This window comes from Stylophora pistillata, chromosome 13, assembly GCF_964205215.1.
Source record: "Stylophora pistillata chromosome 13, jaStyPist1.2, whole genome shotgun sequence".
NCBI lineage: Eukaryota > Metazoa > Cnidaria > Anthozoa > Scleractinia > Pocilloporidae > Stylophora > Stylophora pistillata.
This window is the reverse complement of record NC_142531.1, coordinates 19,614,679-19,642,389: the sequence shown is the minus strand read 5'-3', so window position 1 is coordinate 19,642,389 and position 27,711 is coordinate 19,614,679. Positions and strand designations below refer to the sequence as shown.

At 41.0% G+C, this 27,711-nt stretch overlaps 1 protein-coding gene, 1 long non-coding RNA gene, 3 other non-coding genes and 1 pseudogene across 5 annotated transcripts; 3 read left to right on the top strand and 3 right to left on the bottom strand.

The window, feature by feature from the left end:
* The first annotated feature begins 5,081 nt into the window (after positions 1-5,081).
* On the top strand, positions 5,082-5,163 carry Trnal-uag (transfer RNA leucine (anticodon UAG)). The gene has a single exon. It is a non-coding gene; the product is annotated as a tRNA-Leu (tRNA).
* Positions 5,164-7,366: 2,203 nt separating this feature from the next.
* On the top strand, positions 7,367-7,448 carry Trnal-aag (transfer RNA leucine (anticodon AAG)). The gene has a single exon. It is a non-coding gene; the product is annotated as a tRNA-Leu (tRNA).
* Positions 7,449-8,233: 785 nt separating this feature from the next.
* LOC148718035 (neurofibromin-like) lies at positions 8,234-10,752 on the bottom strand. Its single transcript, XM_088742441.1, has 3 exons — positions 10,633-10,752; positions 9,785-9,874; positions 8,234-8,426 (listed from the first exon to the last, which is right to left on the bottom strand). The coding sequence occupies exons 1-3, from the start codon at positions 10,750-10,752 to the stop codon at positions 8,280-8,282; spliced, it is 357 nt and encodes a 118-aa protein (XP_088598567.1). The 3' UTR covers positions 8,234-8,279.
* Trnal-uag (transfer RNA leucine (anticodon UAG)) lies at positions 10,015-10,096 on the bottom strand. Its single transcript has one exon. It is a non-coding gene; the product is annotated as a tRNA-Leu (tRNA).
* A 9,600-nt stretch (positions 10,753-20,352) lies between the features above and the next one.
* Positions 20,353-21,760, top strand: LOC148718034 (uncharacterized; annotated as a pseudogene).
* Position 21,761: 1 nt separating this feature from the next.
* Positions 21,762-22,118, bottom strand: LOC148718033 (uncharacterized). The gene is made up of 2 exons (XR_015994503.1): positions 22,007-22,118; positions 21,762-21,845 (listed from the first exon to the last, which is right to left on the bottom strand). It is a non-coding gene; the product is annotated as an uncharacterized LOC148718033 (long non-coding RNA).
* Positions 22,119-27,711: the final 5,593 nt, after the last annotated feature.

Genomic DNA, 27,711 nt, shown 5'->3' with positions numbered 1-27,711 from the left:
TCCGTAGCAAGAAAATAAGTTTCTTGACATCCAGATGAAAACCAACCCAGGAATTATTGATCTTATATGCTCTGTCAATCAACGTTCTGACTAAACCTAATTTGTAAATCAAAGGGGCGAAGCTGAAGTAATTAGTAAGAAGACCAGTAAACGTCTTCTTGCGATATACACTGGTGACGATGGATGTATGATTGTTGTCTAACAATATCTCTAGAAACGATAATTTCTTATCGATTTCCTTTTCCATTGTGAAACGAATACTAGGATGCCTGGCGTTGATATAATCAAAGAACATGAGCGCGTCCTCCTCGCTATTGAACAAACAAAAGGTGTCATCAACATAACGTCTGTAGAACAGAACTTCAGAGAATGAATAGTTATCTAGCCAGTTTTTTTCATGATGTCCCATAAAGAGGTTTGCAAGTACTGGAGCAAGTGGGGACCCCATGGCAACCCGTCTATTTGATCATAAAACACACCCTTAAACAAGAAACCAGTCTCAGCTGTTGCGAAGGTAAAAAGCGCCTTTAGGTCAGCGGCGTTTATCTTAAGACCAGGGTTACCTTGATAAATGTATCTGATCGCCAGATCAATGCGTTCATCAAGAGGTATACTAGTGAACAAACTCTCAACATCGAAAGATACCATGAACTTCCCTGAGGTTGATAACTGGTTGATTTCATGTACTAAAGAAAACGTGTCGCGGACGTTGTATTCACACGGGACATGTGGCTCTAGAAGATTACAAAGGAGCTTAGATAAATTGTAATTTTAGGTACCTATTGAAGATACTATTGAAGACACGTTTTCTTGGGGGAGCGTTGCGTGACATCCAAACCTGAACGGCTGCGAGGGAGACTACTGCATTGTTAGAGAACTGGTTAATCTGAGCAGTCTTTGTAATCCTAAGCGGAGTTTCATTTGGATTTAACACTAACATCGGTTGAACTGTGGCTAACGTGCAATCTTCAAATTGTAATTGTAGGTACCTATTGAAGATACTATTGAAGACACGTTTTCTTGGGGGAGCGTTGCGTGACATCCAAAACTGAGCGGCTGCGAGGGAGACTACTGCATTGTTAGAGAACTGGTAATCTGAGCAGTCTTTGTAATCCTAAGCGGAGTTTCATTTGGATTTAACACTAACATCGGTTGAACTGTGGCTAACGTGCAATCTTCGAATTGAGAGGACAGAAAAATCAGTGGATTAAGCAGCTTTCCGGGGTGAAACAGCGAAGGGTTCTAGACGGGATAAGGTGTTACGAAGTTTCTCATCAGCTGTTTGTAATTTGAGGATGGGAATCCTATTAATAGGCTTACAAAAAGGGAAAGAAGGAGAATTCCAGGAACTCTTCAAGATTTGTAAGTAGTTTGGAAATTTTTATTGAGAGCACTGCTTCGTAATCTTTAGAGAGGACTTGTTATTTCCATCCGGTTTGTATTGAAATGGTTTTAACTTTGCGTAAGTAACATTTTTCCATACCATTAAGTCATGAAAGGAAACTGTTGCGAGTGAAACAATTGTGAACAATTTCCTCTTCATGGTGTTTTGTTTTAGCTTTGCTTTTCTGAGTTCAATGATAGCGTTTCTCTCTTGTTCATTCATAGTGCTTTGTTGGAAGCCCAAGATATCTTTGGTCTTGACTTTGAGTCTGATGAATTTAAGAAGTATGGTAGAGACTTCTATTCAGTAGAGGTTAAGAGGAAGATTATGAAGATGACACGGAGGTTGGTGCACCAAGGAGACCTAAAGAGAAATCAACAAAGAAGTCCATTTATGAGGTGAGTGGCTCAGTTGTTCTGTTAGATTGTGTTTGGGAACACTGCAGTATATGGTTTGGACTCAAGAGTACCAGTTGATTGTATTTATGTTAATAGGGGTCTTAAAGTGCCTAAGAAACCTATTTTTTTGCATTAAATTATAAAAATAGAAGCCTATAGAGGGTGTCTGGTAAGATTTGTGAGTGATTCTGATGCGTCTGTGATATTTTAGGAGGCGATAAAAGTCCGAATTTGTATGGAACTTAGGCTTCTCGTATCTCTATGGTCGCGTGAAAGAGTACTGGTACTCAAATACTCGTGACGTCACGGTAGTAACTCACTTTGCTTCTCTGATAAACGTGGCCTGTGAAATCTATTGTTCACAATCTTTAAAAATCATTAAAAATCATTAAAAATTCAGAGAAATTACTAATTATGGAGCATGGAGCACTCGTTTGTACAATAAGAACGCATGGTTACTACCGTGACGTCACGGCGCTTAGTCCCTCTTTGCTCGGCCAGACATTTTAACTGCGGATTATAGAGCTTGATAAAAAATTCAGAAAAGGGAAAAATACCACAAATATTGCGAAAACATGTTTAAGAGTCATTACATTTTGATGTAGAATAGAAAAAAAAAAGTGTTATAGGCACTTTAATATAAGTTTTGTTATGTAGTATCCTGAGTATGTCTACGAGTTGTGCTGCATTTTGACAAGCCTGTAGGGTGAGTCAAAATACAAGTAACAAGTAACAGTACTCAGCGATATGACGTCAAAATGGTCTAATAAGTTATTAATTATCCAAAACGCCAATTTGTTATTTCAATGCGGGCGAGGTTTGCGGATATTTATTGGGTGTTATGAAAACTAAGACCCTCGAAAACTAAGATACCAGACCCAAGACCCGTCTTAGTTTTCGAGATGACGAAAACTAAGACCCCCTAAAATCGAGTCCATCGAAATATAACGTCAAATTGTAACCAAAACAGGTCGAATCTTTCAAGTTATCTCCTGCCCGATCCTTTCCACTGAGTTTCAGGTCAAATTTAAGAGTAAATTTGGGGGTCTTAATTTTCGTAATTTCAAAAACTAAGACCCCTCTTGGTTTTCGTAATTACAAATACCAAGACCCCCACCAAACCATTCTGCAAAATTTCTACAAAGTTGAATTAGGACTCTTTAAAGACTATAGTTCATAAACAATCAACCAGAAACTACCACTAGATTTCAGGTAAATAACAAAAAAGAAGGATATATTTATATAAGTTTTTTTGACATGTGTTGTCTTTTTATTACATGACAGTGTACTTAGCTGAACGTTTTTTTTTTTAAAGACCATACATACTAAATTCCCAAAGCAATGTGGAAGAGGAGATCAAGAAGAAGGGGAAATATTATACCAGGAGAACTTTTATAATTCTGTTTTTATTGCCTTATAGATTTACTATGGGTAAGTACAGTATTTCATGTAAAACATGTTCACTCTATCTTTTAGGATCCTCTGGATGGTGATACTCCAAAAATTCTTCAGTAAGATAAGTATTATAAAGGCCAAATGATGACATGAATTTTGTGTGTTGAATTACGCAACAACAATGCAGCTTTATCAGCTACATGAGTATTCCTGGCACTGGTTACATAAAAGGTTCAGATAAATACTGGGAAATTAACCCACTCCATTCAGAATCAGTTTTGCCAGCCAGGAGAGTGCAGAGAAGGGAAGGGCCCTCTGTCCCACCCATCCTAACTGTTTGAGCTGTACTGCTAGATTCATCCCCCAAGCCAAGCTATTCCAGCTTGGGCATTCCGTTACATGGACAGAATTAAAGAAGCTGTAAAAGTAGGTATTTGGAAAAGTCTATGTCCTAGTTGGTTTATGGTTCAAGGTACGGATCATGGTGAGCCATTGAAACACCAGGATGCTAGTCTTGTCCTGTTTGAGCATGCTCCTTCAATACTTTGGATGCCGCTTTTAAGATGAAGTTTACCAGTGGAAAGGAGTACAATGTCCGTTTACACGAACAGAGTGTTTTCAGCTCATGTTACTCTCAGGAAGACATTTATAGCATCGCACAACCACAATCATGCGCTATCCTGGATATTGTACTTGCAAAAGGCGGACCAGAGGCCATTGCAGAAAGCTATTATAGCTGCATGAGAGCACAGCAAAAGTCTGGAGGCCGATCAAATGAGACACTTTTCAGAAGAACGAAACTGAACTGGTGTTTACCCTCGTTAAAGAAGTGTGATGATATCATTCATAAAAGTGTCAGCCTGTATTTGAGAGGAGATGATGTGATCCGCTCCCACGGACGAAATGCTTTCTTTTCAGGATATGAGAAGCATTATTCAGTCTCGCCGGAAAGTCGTGGATCAAATAGATTCGTATTCAGGTCGCTGTCCTTTTCTGGCAGATAAGTAAGACAATATGTGTGTATTCTGTGCCAACGCAGATCGTCATCCGTTTGACATGACGATTCCTAAAATTTAAGAACATAGATTGACAAATTATATAAAAAGGCAAGCAATTGGTTGCTTTGCTTCGGGAATTTGGACATTTATTGGTCTACGCTGTATACCTAATTACCAACTTCTGTCTACTAAGTCATGTGAAGTGGATCTATAGTTCCTATAGCTCATTTACCTGTGAAAGGCTAAAAGCCGGAACGCAAAGATTAAAAGATGTATATTTCTTGACAAGTTAGCAAATGCAAAATTGTTCAAGCGAAGCACGATAGTGTATGTATTCAATGCAAATTGTGCGAAAATTAAGGTGCACACCTTGAATATTACCTGTTTCTATGAACAATATTGTTTCTAAAATTATAGGGCACCGAAGTGATGACTGATAACAATGGAAATTCATAGTTCCTTGTCAACGATAAGCGAAAACGTTCCTGAATCAATATTAGCCGGCTCCGATTGTCAACGATAAGCGAAAATGTTCTTGAATCAATATTAGCCGGCTCTTATGTCCTCGATTTCTAGCGATGGCTGTATAAAATAAAGCACCATCACTGAACACAAAGATGAAAAGTAAATGTTTTTGCTCCTGATAGCGAGCATGGACATCCCTTCAACAAACTAGTCCCCAGGATTTCTCTTACCCGCCTCTCTTAGCGGCGGCGCGGCGGCAAAAGATCTGGGCCTGGGGGCAATTATTGGCGTAGTATGCTACCAACGGCGTAGAATTGTGGCCTATTCAGCGTACATTTTCAAAGCCCTCGGCGTAACTTCGGCGTGGGGTCTATGCGGAATGCACCCTGGTGAGTACCCCACCAAACTGTCTGACTAATGGTATTTAACAATAGTGTAAGAGGTAGCGTGGCCGAGTGGTCTAAGGCGCTGGTTTTAGGCACCAGTCATTTCAATGGCGTGGGTTCGAATCCCACCGCTGCCAGTTCAATTTCTTTTTAAATTCACACATGGACAAGGCTGGGCGCCTTTTAAAAACTGCTAAACCGAAAAGGACTCAGCTGAACTTTCTTGATGAAAATCACACTTACTTTGAAGCAAGTTCTGTCCACTTCTACAGCCATGTACATTCCGTCATGTCCTTCAAGCAACTCAATATAACAAACAAAAAATATGAAAAATGTTGGATCAGAATTAACGCTTGCAGTGATTGGTTCACGAGTTAGGTAGCTCATTTATTATGAAATGAAAGAGTGCTAAAACCACGCCTACATTGTTAAAATTTTTTTTCAGAACAACGAACTTGCTGCTACTACTTTAAACACGAAGGCGCGCTATAAAAGGAGCGTTAGGTCCCACTGGACCATTTGTGAATCAACCTTCGTGTGATGTAGAACTCTTAGAGTCAAGTCAGCTTGAGCTACAGCTACTCCAAAGCAGTGAACAGCGGGCGCATTCCTCAAAATTGTTTTTTATGTCTTCATCACAATACAAGAATTTTTGAGATTTGTATTTCCTTTCTCCAATGGAAACTGCCTTTATTTGTGGCGGTAAATTTGAGATCGAAGTAGGTGGTTCGCACGTTACCTCATACCACCATGCTGGTGGAACTAAACAATAGATATCTCATTAGCTCCTTTTGTTCGTCTAGCAGCATTTAAATTTGACCCGCATACGTCAACGGTGAGTGACAAATGAGCCTAGATCTTCCCAGGGAAGACCTCCTTATATACCGCGCCTTCGTGTTTAATATCTGACCTCGTTTAATCGACACTTTTTCATTCCGGGCCCCCTTGGATATAAGCTCCCCATAGATTATAAGCCCCGCTACGGACGTAATCCCCCACGGGCATAAGCCCCCACTGACATAAGCCTCCACTGACATAAGCCCCCACGGATATAAACCCCCAGGAATATAAGCCCCCATGGATATAAGCCCTCACGAATATAAGCCCCCACACATATGTCCCCCTTGGATATAAGCCCCCACATTTACATGTCCATTTAAAACTCTATAAGAAGTTGAAAAGGCCAAACGTTGAGTCTTATTTACGTTCGTAAAAAGATATGAGATGATGAGTTACCTCCATTATTTCAAGTAATAGGTCAGTAACTGTCTCTATGACGGTCATGCTCAGTGATTCTCCTTCCCAGTCTCTCAGCGTGTACCTGCGTTGGTAGGTTGCTTTAAAAGCCTTAACATCTGGTGTCTTCACTTTTGAGATGCCTTTCAGTAGTTGAGAGTGAAATGATTAGATGGCATACAGTTAAAAACAAAAAAGGAAAAAAGTCTATCTTTAAATTGCCACACTTCAGGAGAATTTGGTATCAAATCAAGGTAACGCACTCTTGCTGATGAATTCCTCGACTTTCGTCATCTCTTTGCTGTTTCGCCGATGTAAATCTTTCTGCAATAAGTCAGCAAGTTATGCAATAGATTACATTGGCGGAGGATCGTTTGGGTCCCGATATTTTCTCAGTGTTGTGGATGAAAGGACACGTTTTGTATCGTGCACGAGCACATTTAAAAGTGCCTGGTTGGTCATCTAATCTATTGCATAACTTGCACTTATTGCAAAAAGATTTACATCGGCGAAACAGGCAGAAGACTAGGTGACCGATTCCGAGAACACCTTCGTGACGTGGAGAGGAATGACAAGGACACATCGAAACCAGTCGCTTGACATTTTAATTTACCTAATCATTCTAAGCAACATATGGCAATCTGCGGTCTTTCCTTACACTTAGGTAGCACGGAAAGCCGTAAAACTCTTTAACAAAAGCTCATCTTTCAAACTGGCAGTCTAAATCCCACAGGTGTCAACGAACGCTTTTCATTCCACTAATTTATTCGTGCTTTTCTCGTTGCCATGTTCCCACCAATCACGTAGCTCCATGTTCTGCCTTTAAAAGCACACACAACCCACAATTCCTCTATTCGCTCCGACGAACGGCTAACGCTCGAAATGTCAGCTTTTATAATCGTAACGATGGCCAATATACCATTTCAACCGTTGTTGATATATTAAAAGTATGGGATATGACCGGCAACTATAAACAAATAAAGAACGAGGGTATCAGAGCGATTTGTTCATCAAGTGGCATAAAACAATAAAAACAGACGGTTGTTTAAAGAAAGAAAGGCTGTTTTTTGTTATCCTCAAATGTTAACCAAACAGCGTGTAAATGGTAGCGTGGCTGAGTGGTCTAAGGCGCTGGTTTAAGGCACCAGTCATTTCGATGGCGTGAGTTCGAATCTCGCCGCTGCCAACCTAACTACACATTTTTACCTAAATTTTCAAAAAAAAAATCACAGGGTAGTATAAAGTAAAAACCAATGTACTCCTGGACTACTTTTGACATTCCATTGAGAATTGCCCTATTTGTGTTGGGGAACGGATGTAAGACAAACTACTGTTATCAAAAGAAGCTCCTTACCGTCAAGACGGTCGTTGAAGGAAAGCAAAAGCAGATATCTTGTCAAGATAGCAATATCGTCCAACATGAGGTGTTGTTCAAGACGGACAGTGGGAGAAATGAAGGTCTTGCTGATTAGCTGAGGGCAATATGGGTGGAAAATAAAGCGTTTGAGGAAACTGGATACTTAGCCTTCTGGAGACAAACCCTAGTCAATAACAAAATAATCCTAAATATTTTTACCTATAAGGTATCTTTTCATTTAGACGGTCTGGTTGAATAAAAAGAATTCCTTTAACCAATGTAAACGGATAGCAGGGGTCAACTCTATAATTATGAACACGAGTACGTCTTGCACAGTCTGATGCGTTTTCAATGAGTAGCAGTTTTGAAATTGGCTGTTGTCAAATCTGTAGTATTTTGTTGTCAAAACTCTGGCCTCTTCCTAGAGTAGCCCACGTGAGGGCGAGGAAACTGAGTCATCCTCAGAGCGATTTAGTTGAATTTGACCCCCAGTTTGCAGCTTGGAAGGAACTAGGGGACAAATTCTACCAAATCGATAGAACCATTTCCGTCATCTATTAGAATAGCATGCTCTATTCACGGATGGAACAGTCTAGTAAGCCGGTTCTGACAAATAGTTAGAGAATTTTACGTCGAGTTTTCATATCTACAATGACCAAATCAAGTCACCGAAGGAGAATGCGTTACTGTGTCGAGCCTTCCAATGACCTTGCGTGACACAATTTGCATTTTAGCTGACGCCAAAGCTACTGCAGTATCTGCCATCACTTCTGCCTTTACAGAACCCAGCCCTCCTGTGGCACTGGCCTGAAAGATAACAAAATCATTAAGACATATCCAATAAGATAGACAAAGTCAAGAGATGTTGGGACCATTTACGCTTGAAACGTGACCTCAGTGTACAACAAAGGCAGAGAATGTATAATTCCGACTACACTCAGGCAAGATATTCAATGTGAAAGTTTATTTAGGATGAGTCAGCCAGCCTTGTAGTATACGCATCCTACTAGAATCTACAATGTACTGGAAGTATTTACTGAAACTAAAGGGTTATACAAAATAGCCTATGCTACGCCAGATACGAAAAACCACTATAAAAAACCACTCTTTAGAAGTGGCCAAAAAATATGTGGAAACGTATTCCTCATCTAATGCAACAGCACTGTACCCCGAGGAAAGGGTAATTAAAATAGACCTGAATACACTACTAATCACACAGAAAATTCAATGAAAGTGGTGACATTTTACAGAGAGTTGTAAACAAAATTACATTAAACAAGAAAAAAGAAAGTGGTAAAACCTAAGACTGACCGACCTAGAATGACTTAATTTCCCGCGAAACGATTAAATAATCCGAAACTACCGCGATGCCACTCGAACCTCTTCAACGTGCCGTCAGAATATTAATTTCTGACTAATTCGTTCCCATGTCACTCAAACGTCAGAAATTACATTTTCAGGTTCAACATCAGTGTCTAAGAAACTGCGCACCTACCCCTTGCTAACCCATCGACAACCCTATCTTGTTATCAGTTGACCGTTGTTTTATCAGGGGAGGGGTAGGAACGCATTTGCTCAGAAATGGACCTTGATCGATAATTCCTCGCCAGCCCCCCTCTTCAACCACCCACCCCCTCCCCCTCCAAAAACAAACGCACCCAGATGTTACCACTTAGTATTTGGAGTTGACCAAAAGCAAATCATAAAAAGCAATTGAGGTTCCTTGACAGTTTGCTTTTGGTTGCTTCCACTTTTCATGCCTGGTAAGTGTAACTAGTATTCAGAATGATTTAGAGCAATATATGTATTGCGGTTTCCAAGAATTAGGGTTCAAAGACAAACAACGCTTTTTTGTGGGCAGAACCGTTTGTCGCTACAAAAGAGACTTAAGAGACTTTTTGTTTTCGAATAACATAAATGTCTACTTCGCAACGACTATCTGTCGAAAACCTCCCAAATCTTTATGTTACCAAGTTTGTTTATTTACTAGTACGTGCATAAATAACTCTAGTTATGAGACTTTATCATTGGAGTCTGACAAAAACGTTTACCCATACAATCCCTCATTCATAAAATTTAAAAGAAGAAGAAGAGAGAGAGAGAGAGAGAGAGAGAGAGAGAGAGAGAGAGAGAGAGACAGAGAGAGAAAGAGTGTCATAAGCTACCTTAATGAAGCAGTCAAGGACTGTATCCAGTAACTCGGTTACTTTACCCACATTTCCCCAAATTGACGCTTGAACGGAGGGATACATGGTCTAGAACAGAGACGAAATAACTTTGTAAGAGTAACTTAATATTTAAAATCTCGGTAGTAATCAACGATTGCATGCATTGGTTTTCCTTCACTAAGTTATGCGATTGGTACAGAAAACTTATGTAAAAAGTGCAACTACGTTGGCAGCGGTGGGATTCGAACCCACGCTATCGAAATGACTGGTGCCTAAAACCAGCGCCTTAGACCACTCGGCCACGCTACCATTTACACGCCATCAACGGAGACACCTAAGGGGACAAACAACTCAAAGGGAAATAATTAAGGAAATATATATTGGATGCTATTTTTCTTTGATAATCAGATTAAAATTTGTTGCAACTCATCATTCAAATGTATAGTTTCAGAAAGTTATGGAAAAGCTTCGTTCTTAATGCTTCTTTTAAGAGGCGAAAGAGTATCGAGCGTCAGACAAATATCCTCTATGCGAGTTGTCCCCTATGCACATTTCAGTTAACCCCAAAGTGAATGGCCCCAGGGCTTTGCACCAGTTTCTTACTGCAGAGTAATTTTGTAATTTTTAAATCGGAACCACACACGCGACCCTACACCTTCCTGCATGTTGCATACACTCTCCGAGCTTTTCCTCACGGCGTATTATTTGCAGTTGGATGTACTGTTCCATGAAGAAGCAGAACTGGAAGACTGTGCTGTAGAACAATTCTTTTCAATCCTCTGATCTTTAGGCGTTTGGAAAACATCATTTTCGTTACAACTAGCGCTGGATTTTTGAGACTCTACTAAAGTACTAGCACTATCCCATGAGTTGGTAGCGGGAGGTGTTCCTGCTATCATCAGGAGCTCGTTTTGTGCTTCCGTAGTAGCTGACTTGCTTCCTCTATTAGACTGCTTTGCAGCCATTTCCGGAGTCGTCACGCCAGGCGAATAACTCCCCCAGAAAAGGCTGTTCACATTCGAACTGCATTCCATTCAGGATTTCGACCAATCATCATTTTCCCACGGCACGAAGCTTGGATTTCTCCACCATCGCTCTCAACGTTCAATAAGCGCTTCGTTCTGGGAAGCTCGCGATCCTTGAAGATTCCCCTCAATTCATCTTTGAGTTCTTCCAGATGATCAAAGGCCTTTTTGAACTTCATCAATCGTCGGTAGCAAGCTTTACAAACTGACAACTCGTTGGTCGCTGAATAGCAGCTCACGTTCACATCCACACAGGAGCTAATAATCGGAGGAAAATCAAAAGAACTTTTTCCAAAGACATAAATTTTTTCTTTTTTCTCAACTGAAGTGGAACAAATAAAGCAACGATCACTTTGCAAAACCTTCTTCGGCGTTTCCCCCTCCATCAAGAAACTACGAACAAATGCAGAATTTGAAAACGCGGGAAAAACGATATTGATTACAATCTCTTGTGTTCTGATTGGTCACATAAAAAACGATGTCAGTGATCTTATTGGTGGATTGTGGTTGGGAGACCTCACACTCATCTTCCGAATCAAACAAGAATGTCCCAGACGACGAGGATTCGTCATCCCCGTCGAAATCAACCGTAGCGAATGAACCCCTTACACTAAACTCCAGTTCAGACTGAAACGAAACAATACTTGGAGCAGGTTTCGTATCGATTGCAAGAGGGTATTTGACCTGATTCTTCACTTTCAACCCTCTTGTCCATTTTCGTATCGTTTTCTACTGATTTGTCTGAAAATATCGCCGTAAAACAGTTTCCCATTTTAGTATTAACCTTAACTGGAAGGAAAACAATTGCCGTGTTATTTTGTGAATGTGACATAAAGTTTGATAGCAACATACTTGGCAATGCGTTGTGATTTTAAGTGCGCGCGTCTTATTTTGTCGGTGTTTCTTTTCTACGTCTGTGTTACCTGTCTCCAAGATATTGAATAGATATCTGGTGAACTAGGCTATTGTCTCACCTGTTAGTCACATTCTGGCCCCTGTTGTTAGAAGGTTGCATAACGCTATCCACAAGATAAATCTTTCTCCGGTTGATAGCGCAGTACGTTTTAGTAACACTTATCCGCCGGGTAGGGATTTATCCGTTGGATAGCGTTAACCGCTCTCTGAACAACCAGGCCTTGGTATACAAATTACTTCTTTTCATCAGGACCCAGTTGTATAAAGGGAGGATGAGGCTAACCAAGGGATAAATCGCTAACCAGCGGACAAGTGATAGCAAAACGTACTTGGCTCTCCACTGGATACAGATTTATCCACTGGCTAGCATTTCTCAAACTTCTAGCAACCAGGGCCGGTTCTTTTGCGCGAATAACGATAGCATGCCTGCTGCAACATTTAGGAAACCTGGTCGCAAAACGCTTGCATGCTTCCTGTCGCCCGTGAGAAGCGCACGTACACACCAGCAAAACTAAAAAAAAATTGACTCCGTAGTTCATGAAAACCAGCCTTGACAGTGCGCGCACATCGTATTATATATACCCTCGTGAACAAAAACAAAACTGCTTTGTATAAAACACAATACAATGTTGCAAATTTCAATGATTTTATTTACAACTCTAATTAAAGATAGTAAAATTTCTAAAACAAGGTCTCATCCGCTTTCACGTTCATATCGCCTCCACAAACCAGTGTGGCGCCAGTTTTATAAAGGCATTTGCATTCCAAGGGATTGTAATATTTACAAATAAATTATAGCGTCAACCGCCTCTCGCTCCCAAGATCTCATTAGCAATTCTCCTTTCTTTCTACCATACAATTCTTATAATGTGAATTTGGTATTGGATCAACTAAATCCCCTAATTGGTATTTTTGTATATTCTCATCACTTTTCTACTCGCTCTTGTACGGATATTGTTAGGAGAAATTCTGTCTTGGTCACTCGTGGGAGTATAAGGGGTTGGCGATATTCTCATCAGAGAATATCGCCAGAATATCTCAGCTGAGAACGACAGGTTCGTCATTTTCTTTAAAATCACTTCCATAATATTGGTTTAATTGCAAGATAAGTTACTTCATCTGCTGCTAATGCTGGAGCCGATTCTCCGGCTGTATTCCCCTTACCATATTTGTTTGGTAATAAAGAGAGATTGTTACGAGGTGTAACAGGCGAATTACCCGTGGGAATGAAAGAGATAGAGCGCGCGGAATTATGTAATGGTGATGTCGTGTCGTTGTGTCGAGTAATCTTCTCTGGAAATCGGAGAGTAACTAAGTCGGAATGGGTATGGCAACCAATGCTCCAAGAGTTATCTACTTCAACAACGCCATACCAGTACAGCGGTCAGTTTTGAATTGAACTCTTGAGTAAACAGAACTCTCAAGTTCTGAGAAATGTCGCATTAGACAAAAATCAATGAACGGAAAAGCTACCAATTTTTCGCAGTCACTCATTTTCTCGCTAAAAATGGAATATGCGAGAGTAAAATTTTGCGAAAAATTGGGCAAAAAGTGGTGGTTAATGGAACTAGTTTTGGAGAAAAGCGAGAATTCGATACTATCGTTTTAGTTTCCCACGGCTTTTAACTGTGCCCACAAAAACACTATACTGAACAGTAAGAACAAAATGATCGTTTTTGACCACGAACAACAGTCGACCTCCTAAAGGCCCGTTTAAAGAAATTGACTGTGCTTGTGACACAAATTGTGGACCGTATGCTCAGTGAAGTAAGGACTTGAAAATTATTTTGTAACAGGACATAAAATTTTGCGTTGCTATTTTTTGCGTCAACCGATATTTCGAGGGAACTCGATCTCGTGATTTTTCTGAAATAGCAAAATGAAGTCATGCAGAAGTTAGTATCAATAAGGTAGAAAACTCAAAGCGAGCCAAAAATGCATTTTAAGTGTAGTGTTTGGTTTCCCTCAGTTACTCCTGCGTAATGTCAGGATGAAAATTAAACCTCTTGGAAGGAGGAGTCCACGTAGAACTGCGGCTTGCAAGACAAATGAATCCGAGTCGAACAGGGCTCATGGTATATCCAGCCAACTCTTTCAAACTCGTTTTCAGGCCTTAAGCCAATATGCAAATTCTCCTTAACACTCGTCGTTTAGTATTTGTTGCCAGAACTTGATAATCAATCGAGAAATGTTCCCTCGATGATATGGATCCCCTGTCTCGCACCTTGGCCCGTAACACCCCACAGATTTTTGACAAACTAATCACTTCATAACTTTCCCAGTGGAGGGACTTCGTGTTCCCCTGGTGGACCAGTTCCGTCGGAATTTCGGGGATTCCTTATCGGCCTTTTTCGCCCGGCATGACGAGGATGAGCGCTTGAACGGCAACGGAATAAAAAGGTGCTTACCGGGTGCAGCACCAGACAGAGAACTAAGGGAAGAAGACAGAGAAGACGAGGAAGACGCCACCCTCAGGTCCTCAGTGCTAGAGCTGAGAAGTATTGGTTTGACAGACGCCACAGAATCTGAACGCTGTGTTTTTTGATCGGTCAGGGGCACACCAACACCGCTACTACAGCTTCCAAGAACTTTACAAAGAGCTGCGCACGACCTGCCTGACCGCTTTGCTCCTGCGAAAATTAATAACATGAATTTTTACCCGCACAAAGCTCTCGATCCTAGCAGAATACAGGACCCTTTTTTTCCTGTGAACCTTCTAATTGCTTTGCTCAACATAGAGTTCTCTGTGTCTCGGTGGTAAACCATAGGACTGCGAAATGTGAAGGTCTGAGGTTTGAATTCTCGAGGGAGATTCGCATTTTTTCGTTTCCAAGATCACTGGAAATGAACTACATCTTGTAAGACCCTTACAAGTATTTTCAAAGCTAATTTTAAACACACTGTGAGCTGAATCGCTGCTGAAATAGCAAAAACGGAGACAAATTAATCTTTGTTTTCTTTTCCGACTTGGAACACGAGGAATTAAAGTCGTACACGAGGCCATCATGTTTACGCGAGAAGAACAAATTCCTGAAATTAAAAACAGATACTTCATGACCTATAATTGAAATTGTTTTTGTACCTCTTAGTTCCATATCACCTGGAAATTAAACGTTATTGCATACAGTTCAGCTGTACTTTGATTTTCACTAATTTGATAGATAGCTTGACTTCATAACAGGATCGCCGTTTAGCTTCACAGCGCTTATTGAATGGACAATTGTCTGTATCGCTTTCAGAGTGGCTACATCATCAGAATGGCCGAGCACAATGGATAGATCCGGGTCTAAGAGATTATAACTGCACAAGAACAAAAAAAAATTAGCTAGAACGGTTCTCTTTTCTCTATTATATGGGGTGGCAATTAACTGCTCTATCAAAAACAAAAAATAAACTAGGTAACTAGTTTTTAATTTCCAGACTCGCTAGCGGGCAAATGAAACAGTTCGTAGATAACAAGCAGTAGCTAATTTTGGAAAGCTGATGATTGGAGCCTGCGAGCAAGCTTTCATCATGGTTGCGGCATGGGTGGCCGGTAAAGCATGCGCGAGGTCTGTGAGGGATCTGACCCTAATAAAACTTTTCGCGGACCTCCTGTGCACTCACATCGCTCGCCAGCTTGGAACGCCTTTTGAATTAGTGTAGAAAACTTGGTGTTATATCAAGATGTCCTTCTCATCACTTATTCGCTGGGAAACGCTCCAGTATCGTAAAATTACAAGTATGAAAATAAAGGGTTAGCGACGTTCCAGAGTGCCTTAGACAAGCATATGAGCAGCTGATAAAGACTATTAAATAATTAGAGTACTCACATGACAGGGAAAACTCCAGGGAATACCAAGCTAACCTCCGCTAATACCTGGTACAAATACCGTGACTCTACATCTCCAGTGACGTGCTCAAGCAGCATTCCCTATCAAGAAACCAACAACTTGAATCAATAAAACTAGGGTCTCTCTGTTAGCGGAAACTCGCCCACACATACAGCTCGTTTGACCTCCTACAAAAACTCTGTGTACACACTTTCCGAATGCCACCATCAGCCATGCTCAGTCACCTTTCAATGGACTTCCAACGGCCGACGAAAGAGAGGCCGTTCCAAGGAAACTTGGAAGAGAACCGTAGAAAGGGAGGTGAGGGACGGAGGATGGAGATGGAGGCAGCTTGGCCCATGACAACAGATGGCGTTCTCTGGCCGAGGCCGAGACGAACGAAGAGAACTAAACAACTAACACTTTCCGGTAAGGGTACTTTCCGGTAAGGGCACTTTCCGGTAAGGGTACTTTCCGGTAAGGGCACTTTCCGGTAAGGGTACTTTCCAGTAAGGGCACTTTCCGGTAAGGGCACTCTCCGGTAAAGGCACTTTCCGGTAAGGGCCCTCTCCGGTAAGGGCACTTTCCGGTGAGGGCACTTTCCGGTAAGGGTACTTTCCAGTAAGGGCACTTTCCGGTAAGGGCACTCTCCGGTAAAGGCACTTTCCGGTAAGGGCCCTCTCCGGTAAGGGCACTTTCCGGTGAGGGCACTTTCCGGTAAGGGTACTTTCCGGTAAGGGCACTTTCCGGTAAGGGCACTCTCCGGTAAGGGCACTTTCCGGTGAGGGCACTTTCCGGTAAGGGTACTCTCCGGTAAGGGCACTTTCCGGTAAGGGCACTTTCCGGTAAGGGCACTTTCCGGTAAGGGCACACGTACTTTCGAGGTGTACCATAAAGACACCTTTTGATTGGGTATCTTATGGGGAAAAGCAAATCTAAAGTAGTACTGTATTCTACTCGACGCACAATTGAAAACGGCTACATAGCACTACTCCTCCTACTTATCTATAATTTTCATTGGCTAACGATAATTGTTATCGATACCAGAATAATTGAATAAGCAAGAACAAGTCGTAACATAAAATAATTTATTTCGAGCTCAAAACATAACAAAACCAAGATAGCCGCTGCATGAAAAAAAGAGTACCGATGCCCGCAGTCCAAAACCTCAAAAGAGCGGGAAAACGAGTAATATTTGAACAAATCCTTCTTTAACAATAATGAAATAACCTCTGTTCTGATTGGTCTGTGTGATTTCGTTATGTCGGTTTCCTGACGATCGATTAAACGTTTCTATGAAGCAAAACAAAAGCAATCCCGAAACACTTTTCGAAACTCAATTGAAAGTTGTTCTAATTCAGTTCACCCCGAGGGACGTCATTCCGAAATTATCCAAACAACCTTACCAGGGCGGTCAACAGCAAAGCTTGAGTCTGATTGTCGTTCACAATGCTTGGATCCAAGAGCATGTTTCGACATTCCGAGGGGCAAACAAAGGCCTCGTCACTAGTACTGTCATCAACTGTAATCACTATGGACACTTGGTGCTCCGTATTCAAAGACGTTACGCTTCCGGAGATACAGCCGTCAAGTTTGCCTGGAAAATTCAGGGTGGGGCTGTCGGGCTCTTTTTTGGGCATCCAGGCGCAGGCTAGAGCGAACTTCCTCAGATACGGGTAACAAAGCTACGAAGAATCAAAGTCAAACAATCTTCCGTAGTCAAGTTAGAAAACTAAATGTGATTAAACTTTCTAATGAGTAGTTTTCCCTTCTCCCCACCCCCGAAAAAAAGGCGCCTATACGCGTCATGGACTACCTTCAGCTCAGATGCCTTTATTTTTTCTATGACAAGGTAATTCGAGGTTTTATTTCAAAAGAACATAAGTTCTACCAAGTTTTCAGGACTTTTGCAATTCACAGAACCTTTGCAAGACAACTTTTGCATAGAACAAAACGAACTTAAGCTTGAATGGGAATGAAAATATTAGTTCGGTATGATAGGAAAAAAAACACAAAAGAAGCAATGATTAACCCCGAATGAAAAAGGATAACTGGGGAGGAAGTAATACAAAACGGATTACAAAGTCGAAAATAGAAACTTTGGGGGAGTTTTATCAAGAAACAGAAATCTTTGGCGACTTTGCCAAGTTTAACATTGGCATTCCTCTGCAGTAAGTAATTTGTCAGTCCTTTAACTTACCAGCCAAATATGCCAGGTTTTCTTTGTTGACAATAAAAGAACCACGACTGCAAGGAAATTGAAATGCCATTAGTTCCCTTACGCTGACTGTATCAAGCGTCATTTCAACAGACTGCAGTGACATCCTACATGTTACGATACAAATTACAGTGAAGAGCTATTGACTTTAGAACCCCTAAAAATTACCAGCGTCTAATTTCTCCATATTATATCACAGCTGAATCAAACAATGAGGTCATGAGAAGTTAAAAAATGATCGCCAACTAAATAAGCTCCTAAGTGCTTTAAACATCTTTTTCTCAGTTCCAAAGGAGATTAAGAAGATTAAACCGGACAGTATGGAGAATATGCACTCGGATGTTGAGATGTAGAGGGTAACGCAGCAAAACGAGGCGCGTTTCGTAAAAACAACAAGCCAATTAGAGCTAAGGAATATGTCACAAGGAGTAAATGGGAACTCAAAGTTAAAACAAACAAACTTTAAGAAGCGCGGGAAGACACACGTGACCAAGATGTGATTAGTTAAAAAATTGACGTCAATTTGTTTTTTACAATAAAAGTATGATTTTACTTAAGTTTTCGGAAAATCACGCGCGCACGCATTGCGTGACACGACACGTCATTTGTATGATTCGTAACCTTATTGACAATGGTTCTCGACCAATAAGCGCGTGAGAATTTCTACGATTATTGTAACAACTAAATTTTCCGGCATCTCCTTAGTTGAAAGGGTGGCATGAATTCCTCATACCACTCACAGAGCAAATGAAGAAAAATCTACTGCAATCCCAGTTTGTTTTCGACATTAAGTTGCAATTAGCCTTTTCCACTCCATACCTGCTTTGTCTTCCGTTTGCTAGTGATGTTATACATCAAGTTCAGGATGCGAATACGAGCCGAAGAGGTGGCCTGGGGATGATATACTCCAACAATAAATAAGCAGAAAACAGATTCAGTGGATAAAAACTATTTCACCAGTTTTAACTGACCAGTAACTGTAAGGCATAGCGTTCGTGTTACTGCTTTCATTAAGTTCCTCAGTTTTGGAAAACATTACTAATCCTGGGCACAAGTTGACACATGTAAAAGAGCCCTCCTTCTACTGACACAATAGCAAATCAAACACGCCAACAAATTTTAGAAAAATTGTAATTAAAGAAACAGTGCTATACCCTTCACAAGGTGTATCATCAGCGCAAAGTGGAAATTGTTTGAAAAGTGAAGGCCAACGAAATGGTCCATTTGCTTACAGTGAAACTCTAGCAGTGGTTCTTCACGTACCACCATGAGAACTTTGTCCACCGACCGTAGAAAAAAGAAAATAAGGACAAAGTGTAAGCCAAGTCATGTCTTAAACAAAGGTGTCATCTATTTTAATGTGTAGACGGTAGCGTGGCCGAGTGGTCTAAGGCGCTGGTTTAAGGCACCCGTCATTTCGATGGCGTGGGTTCGAATTCAACCGCTGCCAATACATTACTTTTTTGAAAATTTTAATGAAAATAATATCTAAATTTGATTCAAGCAAGGCTCTGGCAGCAGAACTCACAATTACATTCCTATTTTTTTTTTTACGAACCTCTGATTCAAAGGCACCATGTGTTTCGAGTGATATGAAGCTCTGCTCCAAAAGTGCCAAACCACAAGGTTATAGAAACACTTCTGACAGCCCAGGGTGCATTTAGTTCAGGTTACGCCGAAGATCTTCGGCGTGGGTTCTAAAATTTTTCGGCGTACCGGCGTGCGATCGACAAGATGTTGGCGCACTGAAGCGAATGATGAAGGCAATACTTGGAGTAACTGGCGCACCCTCACTAACCTGGCGTAGCCACGAAAGGCCACTTGACCTGTGGCGGCTGTGGCCAATAAATAAATAAATAAAGAAATGTATGATCTTTTTCAGTGCATAAATCTTTGCAGAACGTCTGTCACAGTACAATAATTGTATCCAGCGAGCATTGACAAGTAACCGCTCTAATACCTGCGCTTTCGAAGGCATGCGCGCACAGTGCACACGCATTTGTTTTTAACTTCTTGCGGGTACCCAAACGATACTATAACTGAACGCGCGCTTACTCGCGCCCTGTGTTTCCACTCTTTTTCAATGTGGGCAGTGGATTATTGCTTTTCGCTGATTTTCAGTGAACGCTCGCAGCTCGCTAGCCCTTGATTGGAAGAAACACTAGAACTTGCTGTCCTGAGTGTATAATATTCCGTACTTGTATTTTCCAGAACAAGGTACTGACCAGTGACCAAAACAGTCGTACAACCTAGAATCCCCACCCCCCTGCAAAAATAAAGGGTTTAAGAAAATGCAAACTATTGATCAAGACTTTCTTTTACGTTGTCGCTTCTAAAAGAGCCGTTTTTTGTTGTGGAAGTTATTTCTCAACAGCTTCATCCTCGTCATCATCCCCACGCATGATATATTACTCCAAGGTATCCAAGTTCTCTACCATAGAAAGGATGGTATCTTTAAGGACGCTGTATTGCATCAAAATTGTCTGCAAATCTTCCTCGCTTATCCCCGTGGTAACTATTAGAGGAACACGAACATTCAGCAACTGTTCACGATGTTCTTGCAGCGTTTCCAACAGATCAAAGCGCTCATCTCGAATGTTGTTGATTGGTCACAGTCGCAACAACTTTAACGACATTCTCTATTGTCTGGAGAAAACAGTCAACGGAAGATAATCAATGTTTGGCTAAACCATCCTCTACCCTCGACCCAACTGCCACCTCACATATGGGTTACGGTGGATAAAGGTACGCCATCCCGAACAACAAATCAGGTCAGACTTGTCGTTGCCCGTGATGAAACCGGCGTTCCCTGTCCGATTCCTGTCGCTTCCCCCGGGATTTACTCAGAGCTTGAACAAGCGTCATACGAGGTGCTAGCAGAGCTTCTTATCAAATCAATTGAAAACCATTTTTCAAAAGAGGTGCTTTCAAGATTGTATAGCGTTACAGTAGATGGTCCATGCCGGGCAAGTGGGCTTCACAGAAAGCTCTTAGAGGCAGTAAACATCGTCGAAACTCGGGAGGATCACCTGGCCTTACCAGTGACAGGGGATGTTGCTCACATCTTGAATTTCGGGGGTGTCTGAAGTCAAGGATTCCAATTAACCTGGTGGCATCTTCTTCCAAACGTTTCTGAAAAGATGCAACGTCTTCAATACCATTTTGGCCAATGAGAAAGGTTTTGCCTTCCTTCAGCTAGTAGATGAAACAGCTCGGAGACTGATAGCGTATGTAGGTCAGCGATTTGCCAGTTCCTCCTATGAAAAGTGGTGTAAAATTGAGCAAAGCTATGGATCGTTCTGGAAAGCATTTGAAGCGTTGTATCCAAATCGAAATGAAGAGGAAGAGCTCCAGTACATGATTGCCGGATAAGACTTTGTCGTTGATTTGCCGGCCTGCTTGGATATCATGAGCCTGTTGTTGATCTAATTCTACGTGTCCAGTCGCTTGACACTCTTGTGTGGAAGTTGAAACTCTGGTGGCCAAGGGTAATAAAGCAAAGCTATCAGAAGTTGCTAGTGGTGATACAGTGCATTTCCCGTGATGAAAGAAAGCTGAAGACACGTTGAGGCCTGGTGGAAAGTAGAAAGGAGTGGAGCTATTGAAAGGCCGGCTTGTCACAAAAGACGAGGAAAAACGAGTCACTGGAGGTCGGTTTACGTGGAAACTGCGAGAAGAAAGCGACATTAAAGCAGATCACAAACGTGTTGCATCTGACCTCATGAATGCACTAGACCGACGAGTGCAATCTGCTGTGTCAGACCATTCCTTGACGGTTCTCCAGGCATTCGATGCGGCTGGTCTGGTGGGCCTACAAGGTGGCGCTTTATTGGTAGATGGCGTCATGAAGTTGGAAATAGAGCACGGCGAGTACGATACCTATGGCGTAAGAGCTTGTGAGGCTGTCCTTACAGTTGCTTCTAACTTGGAACATATCCAGAAGTCGGGAATGGATCTGGATCCTCGACTGGCCGTAGAAAATGCAATCAAAGGAGACATTCCGCAACATTTTGAAAGTTTTAAATCGACATTGAGAAGTTCGCATGGCTACAACACTAGAAATGGCTACTTACCTAGACTGCCTAAACCTAAAACGCTCCGACGAAGGGCTAACGCTCGAAACGTCAGCTTTTGTAACCGTTACGGAGGCCAATTTACCATTTCAACTTTGTTGATATATCCAGATTATTTCGTTACTCCCACCGACGTAGCCCCAAACAGTTTCTTTCGAAACTATCAGCCTTTAAACCTAAAACGGAATGCGGAAAGAGGGTGTCCTACTTCCGTTTTACAAATGACTGGATGTCCTTCCCAGTATTTTTAAGAAGGCCAATGCCATGCACAATTTTTAAGGAAAACCTTACAAGATTCTTAATGGTTAAATACTTTAAATGATGGTTAAACTTTAGATATACGCCGTTTTAGATCTGTAACAATTGTATTTCTTATTTTAGCTTTTAATACTTTTTATTTTTACGGAAGACCTCCCTGAAAACCACGTATTTACGTGACGGGCGCTTCCTCCTTAAAGATTGTTTATTATTATTATCATTATTATTATTATTATTATTATTATTATTATAATCTGTTTGCAAGCGGTCTAAAGAGGTGTGCCTCTCTGTGTTCACGAATCCAATATGTCCAGAACGTTTCAGTCACGTCCGCTTCACAAAGTACAAATTTGTGAACGAGAGGTGTACTGATTGATGTCTATGCAAAGTGTACTAGTTTCGATGAAATGCTTGTGCAAATCTTTGCTGTGTGCCTTGTCGGTGACCGAGAAGACACTGTGGCAAGTCTGCCCTAATTTGTATTCACAGCAAATTCCAAAAGACCTCCTGTATTTTCATGAAGACATTTTTATTATTTTCAGGCTAATTTATGAGCCCGAAGAAAGCGTAATTCAACGAGGGGGTACAAAAGATACGAGATACATTTACATTTTACATTTTTACATTTATATAGCGCAGACTTCTATGTGGATATATTCAGTCGCGCTTCACAGTATTGTAAGGTTGAGATCGGACGTCAGCATTTTTATCAGGCGCCTCTGGCAGCCGTTTCAGTCCATGTAGCGATCTCATTTTCCCACCCATCACACCCCGGGGAGGAAATCCACTACACAGTAATCTCGTGCAGGGGAAATTTACGTCCCCTACCCCTAACCCTGCACGAGACTGGACCTACGGCTTTACGTCTTATCCGAGAAGACGAAGCAATGTGAGTGAAGCGTCTTGCTTAAGGACATAACGTCATGCCCTAGCCAGGACTTGAACCCGGCCAACCGACCCAGAGTCCAGCGCACTGAGATTAACTTGAGCTGACCTTAATGTTTACGAATAAGGTTAAAAAGTCAAATGAAAGAGAAGGCGAAAAGCATAATGTTTTCTGCTCAAAATGCTCTGAAATAATACGACAGTAACAGTTACAACTGGATGCTTGAAACCTCAGCTTGTAATTAAGATTACTTCTTGTTCGCTTTGACGCTAACTGGAAAAAGTCTTGGAATTCGAGATTACTGAGAGAAAATATACATTTATAACATTCGATCAGAGAAAAATACAGTCTTCGATTCTCTAATTATTGGTGACCACTTTAAAATGGAGGAACGTTCCTCGTAGTCCATTTCGCCTCTCTTTTGGCCAAGAGCCAGTCTCGACGCTCTTCTCTGGACTTTTTCCAGCAAAACAATGTCTTTTACCAGAAAGGGACACCACACTGGAACCGCATATTCTAGTATCGGCCTTACTAAAGATTTGTATAGCAAAAAGAATTCACTTACGCTATTAGACCCAAGCACGCGCTTAATTACCCCAAGGACTTTGTTGGCTTTGTTTATCACCACGTGAATATGATCACTCCATGATAGATCGAACGATATTGTAATACCGAGATCTTTGATATTTTTCACACTCTTTAGAATTTCACCGTTTGGATCAAGTGTATAGCTCCCTTTCGACTTATCTTGTTTGTGCGTTATTCTCATTGTTTCACATTTATCGGGATTAAATTTCAACTGCCAGGTTTTACACCATTCAGTGAGTCCAAACAAGTCAGATTGTAGCACATACGTATCCTCAGGAATGTTTACTATCTCCCTACAGAGTTTAGTGTCGTCGGCGTACAATTTCACAGCGGAAGATACTCCAGTTGATATATCATTGACGTACATTATGAACAAGATGGGCCCTAAAATTGTTCCCTGAGGTACGCCTGATTTTACCTGAGTCCATGACGAATAGCTGCCGCGCAAAACAACACGTTGCGACCGACCAATTAAAACTGAAGCTTTGAAACCAATTGAGAAGAGGGCCGTCAATACCGTGTCTTTCTAATTTATGAAGCAGACGTCTGTGTGGAACACTGCCAAACGCTTTGGAGGAGTCTAACAGAAGTACATCCGTAGGATTTCTCTTGTTACGAGATTTTTCCCAGTCGTTAAAACAGGATAACAGCTGTGTAACCGTAGAGCGACCTTTCATGTACGCAAGTTGATTCGGGTTGAAAATATTGGCTTCACCCTAAAACTCCATAATACGGTGTTTTACTGTTTGTTCTGCTAGTTTACACACGATCGATGTTAGTGAAATCTGACGGTAATTGTTTCTGCAGTTTTTACTGCCCTTTTTGAACAAAGGTGTTATATCGGCGCATTTCCACTTGCTAAGTAATTGGCCAACAGCGAAGGACTTATTGATTAATGCACATATAGATGGAAGAGAGCCGATGCACATTCCCTCAAGATGCGCGGCGACAAACCGTCAGGCCCAGGGGACTTGTAAGCATTTAAATTCTTCAACAGCTTTTCTCTCTTATTAACAGAACAATAGATATTAAAGAGCTTAGAGGTGACAACATAATCAAAATTGGGAACGTTCTATGTAGAAATATCTAAATTAATGTATCCGTTCAAAGCTTTTTAAAAAAAGAGTACATCAAAAAGAAATCGTCTATGCTCTAGAGACAGTAAATTAAGTTTAGAAATACGAACTTTATAGTCATCATCAGATTTGAGAATGAACTTTGTTGCACGTCGCTGTATTCTTTCCAATTTAGTAATACTTCGCAGTGAAAGGTGACCAAACAACAGACCCGTATTTCAGCTGTGACCTAACCAGAGCGCAATATAGAGTTCTTAGTGTTGAAACATCCTTCAAATCTCGGCAATTCCTTCTTATGAAACCAAGCACTTTGTTCGCCTTACTGGAACTCTTATCTATGCGAGAGTTCTAGGACAGGTTGTGGTTAGTTAGCAAGCAAATATCTGAAAATTCAGCTGTAACGTCAAGGGTGGTACCACCCAGTTGTAGAGGAGCAAAAATAGGGGAGCGATTCTTGGTAATCCGCATTAACTTGCATTTCTTGGTATTGAAGCTCATATGAGTTAGTCGACTCCAAGAAACCAGGTTATTTAGGTCATCTTGAAACGATGCATGATCGCGTGGATGCTCAATGACCCTTGAGATTTTACAGTCTTCTATCTACATATAAAGCCACCAGACTTGTAGGAGAGACCTTATGAATGGACTGACCTCTTAACGATTCTTTCCTTATTGAGATGAAACGTGTAATTGCCCCGCTCAGCTGCTTCACATTTCCTTTCAATTAGTTTATAGGGTTAAGCGTTACATCAAAACAACACCCATTAGCAGTAAGTTTATTTATTTCCCAGTCCATCACCTGTTTACTACATAATATAGTACTACACAGTAAATCGTTAGATGTTTAGAAACCCTTTCCACCTTAATGCATGCATATTCTCTATACTGTCCTCTGTACATTTTCTGTGCAACTGACAACGATTATTTGTGCAGTAGTCAAGAGATATTCTGAAAGGGGATACTTTCCTTTATTATCCAGCTACACTCCGTAGAGTACAAATAACGCCATAGACGAGCACAAACATCACGAGGTATTTGTACTCAGAAAAACTTACTTAATTTATGATCACATATCTACCATAGAGTTAGTCTGCACATAAAGAATTTAAAAGTAAACATTTGTGAAGAGCCTGGAATAAACAAGAAGTTTGAGTCCCTGTGAGTATTCCAACCTCAGCCAATTCCAATGTTTTCTCATCAAATCTATAACTCTAAAGGTAATAATGATCAACCTTAGAGTATAAAATAACTAACCATCAAAAAAATGTTATTCTAGGTTTCATATGCTTACTTATTGTATGAGTGGAAGGGTAGGATAGGAAAATATTTGGCTAGAGGTCATAATGTGCAAAATGAGCCTCCTTGATCCACATGTTTTCTTGCCTAACTCGACCTAACTCAATTTCCAACCGTTTCCTCAAATAACTACAGTAGCTGCTTTTCATCTGTCTTCTTGAATTTGACTTCTCATAGAGCCGTATACACGACCGTGAAGTATTGTTCACGACCATAAACGACCTTATTTGCTCCATTTTGTACAGTACTTATGCAAATCTATTTATTTTTTAAAATTTGTTCTTTGCAGTAAAAATACACTTCTGGCCCCTCGAGGCAGATGATAATTATATTTTTTACTAACCTGCTTAGCATTTCCGACCCAAAATGTGATGTGATCAAAAGCCACAAAAGACCCAACCTCCGGCTGAAAATAGAGAGATATATGTTTACACTCGAATAGAGATTCCCATTTGTTTAATTTAAGAGAAAGACATGTAAAAGTTTTGAACGAAACGATGAGAAAGATTAAGCTAATGAAACACAATTACGATTACAACATATATGTATAACTGCTTGGAGCTTACCTTCTCTCCTTTGTCAGTATAAGTAGTCCGTGAAGAGAAAAAGAATGCGTCAACATTTTTTCACTAAAAAACGACTAGATCGTGAAATACGAAATTATCACATGCCATTTTACTCGGGTTTTTTCACGGTTCTCCGTCCTCAGCTCACGTTGCAATCTGATTAAAGTATAACCCAGTCTTTTCCCGCAAACTCCAAAATATGGGCATCAAAAGGTCAGGCCCCCGACACGCCTATTTTGTCAGCATCTTGAGAAAAAAAGACAAAATGCAAAAACCAAAAAAAAAAATGAAAAGGAAAAAAGGAAAACAAGTCAATTTGAGTTAGTTCGGCCTATGGCCTGTCTTTTCTCAAGGCCAAGTTCAATCGAAAAAATGGTCAAAACAGTGTCTTTTTTTTGCACCTATCACATGACGAATTGATACATCCACTCTTTTTTATTTTCGTTTTGATACGATTCCATAGGTTTTTATTTCAGATTTGATGAAATGATACAGATGATACAGATTTCACGACATGTAAAAGCAACGATTCAAATTAGTCATACTCTCTGTTCTGACATTTGAGTTTTAAACGGTTCAGAGCCATCGAATCTTTCCAGTAGTGTAAATATGTAAATAAAAAAGTTCGGGACTCAATTAAGCTATGTTCAAAACTGAAATATTTCGATCTGGGGTCAAAATCGGTAGCGTGTTTGGAGCGGTAACGAATGAACAAAATTACTCTCTTCCAGGCTCTCACTCTGTGGGGAATGAGGACTAGCGGGGTCGGGGAAGCGCGCGAACGACATAAGCAAAGACAGCTGTTAAGCAAACGGCTGCTTTAGCTGACTCCCGCTTGTGATCACTCAGCTGCTTTTGCATTGAGTTTTACTGAACGAGACCTTGCACTGGCTTGGGAGAAATTGCGAGTAACGCTTGGGTGATGGAGCGGTTCACATACGTTCTTGGGTCCAAAACACTACGCACATCACTATGGATAAGCGGCTTTTCATCGTACATCCTGGCCTTGCATTACTTCAGATATCAGTCGCAGGAGTGGATGAGAGGTCTGTGCAAAGTTCAACGCCGAGGCGTCAACGTGGGTCTTTTTACAGGTTTGCTGCTTGTGTCATGGGTCCTGTTCTTAGACGCCCATTATCAAGTTATGTTTGATTTAGAACACATTATAAAAGCCCTTACTCATAAGTGTCTAAATCGGAAAGCTTCCAACG

Bases quoted from the DNA above. Each gene is read 5' to 3' on its own strand.
- LOC148718035 (XM_088742441.1), bottom strand. From the start codon at position 10,752: ATGGCTGCAAAGCAGTCTAATAGAGGAAGCAAGTCAGCTACTACGGAA. The intron at 9,875-10,632 runs GTAGAGTCTCAA...TCTCTGTTCTAG, and splicing joins GGGATAGTGCTAGTACTTTA to ACCATGTATCCCTCCGTTCA. The intron at 8,427-9,784 runs GTAGCTTATGAC...GTTATCTTTCAG, and splicing joins TCCTTGACTGCTTCATTAAG to GCCAGTGCCACAGGAGGGCT.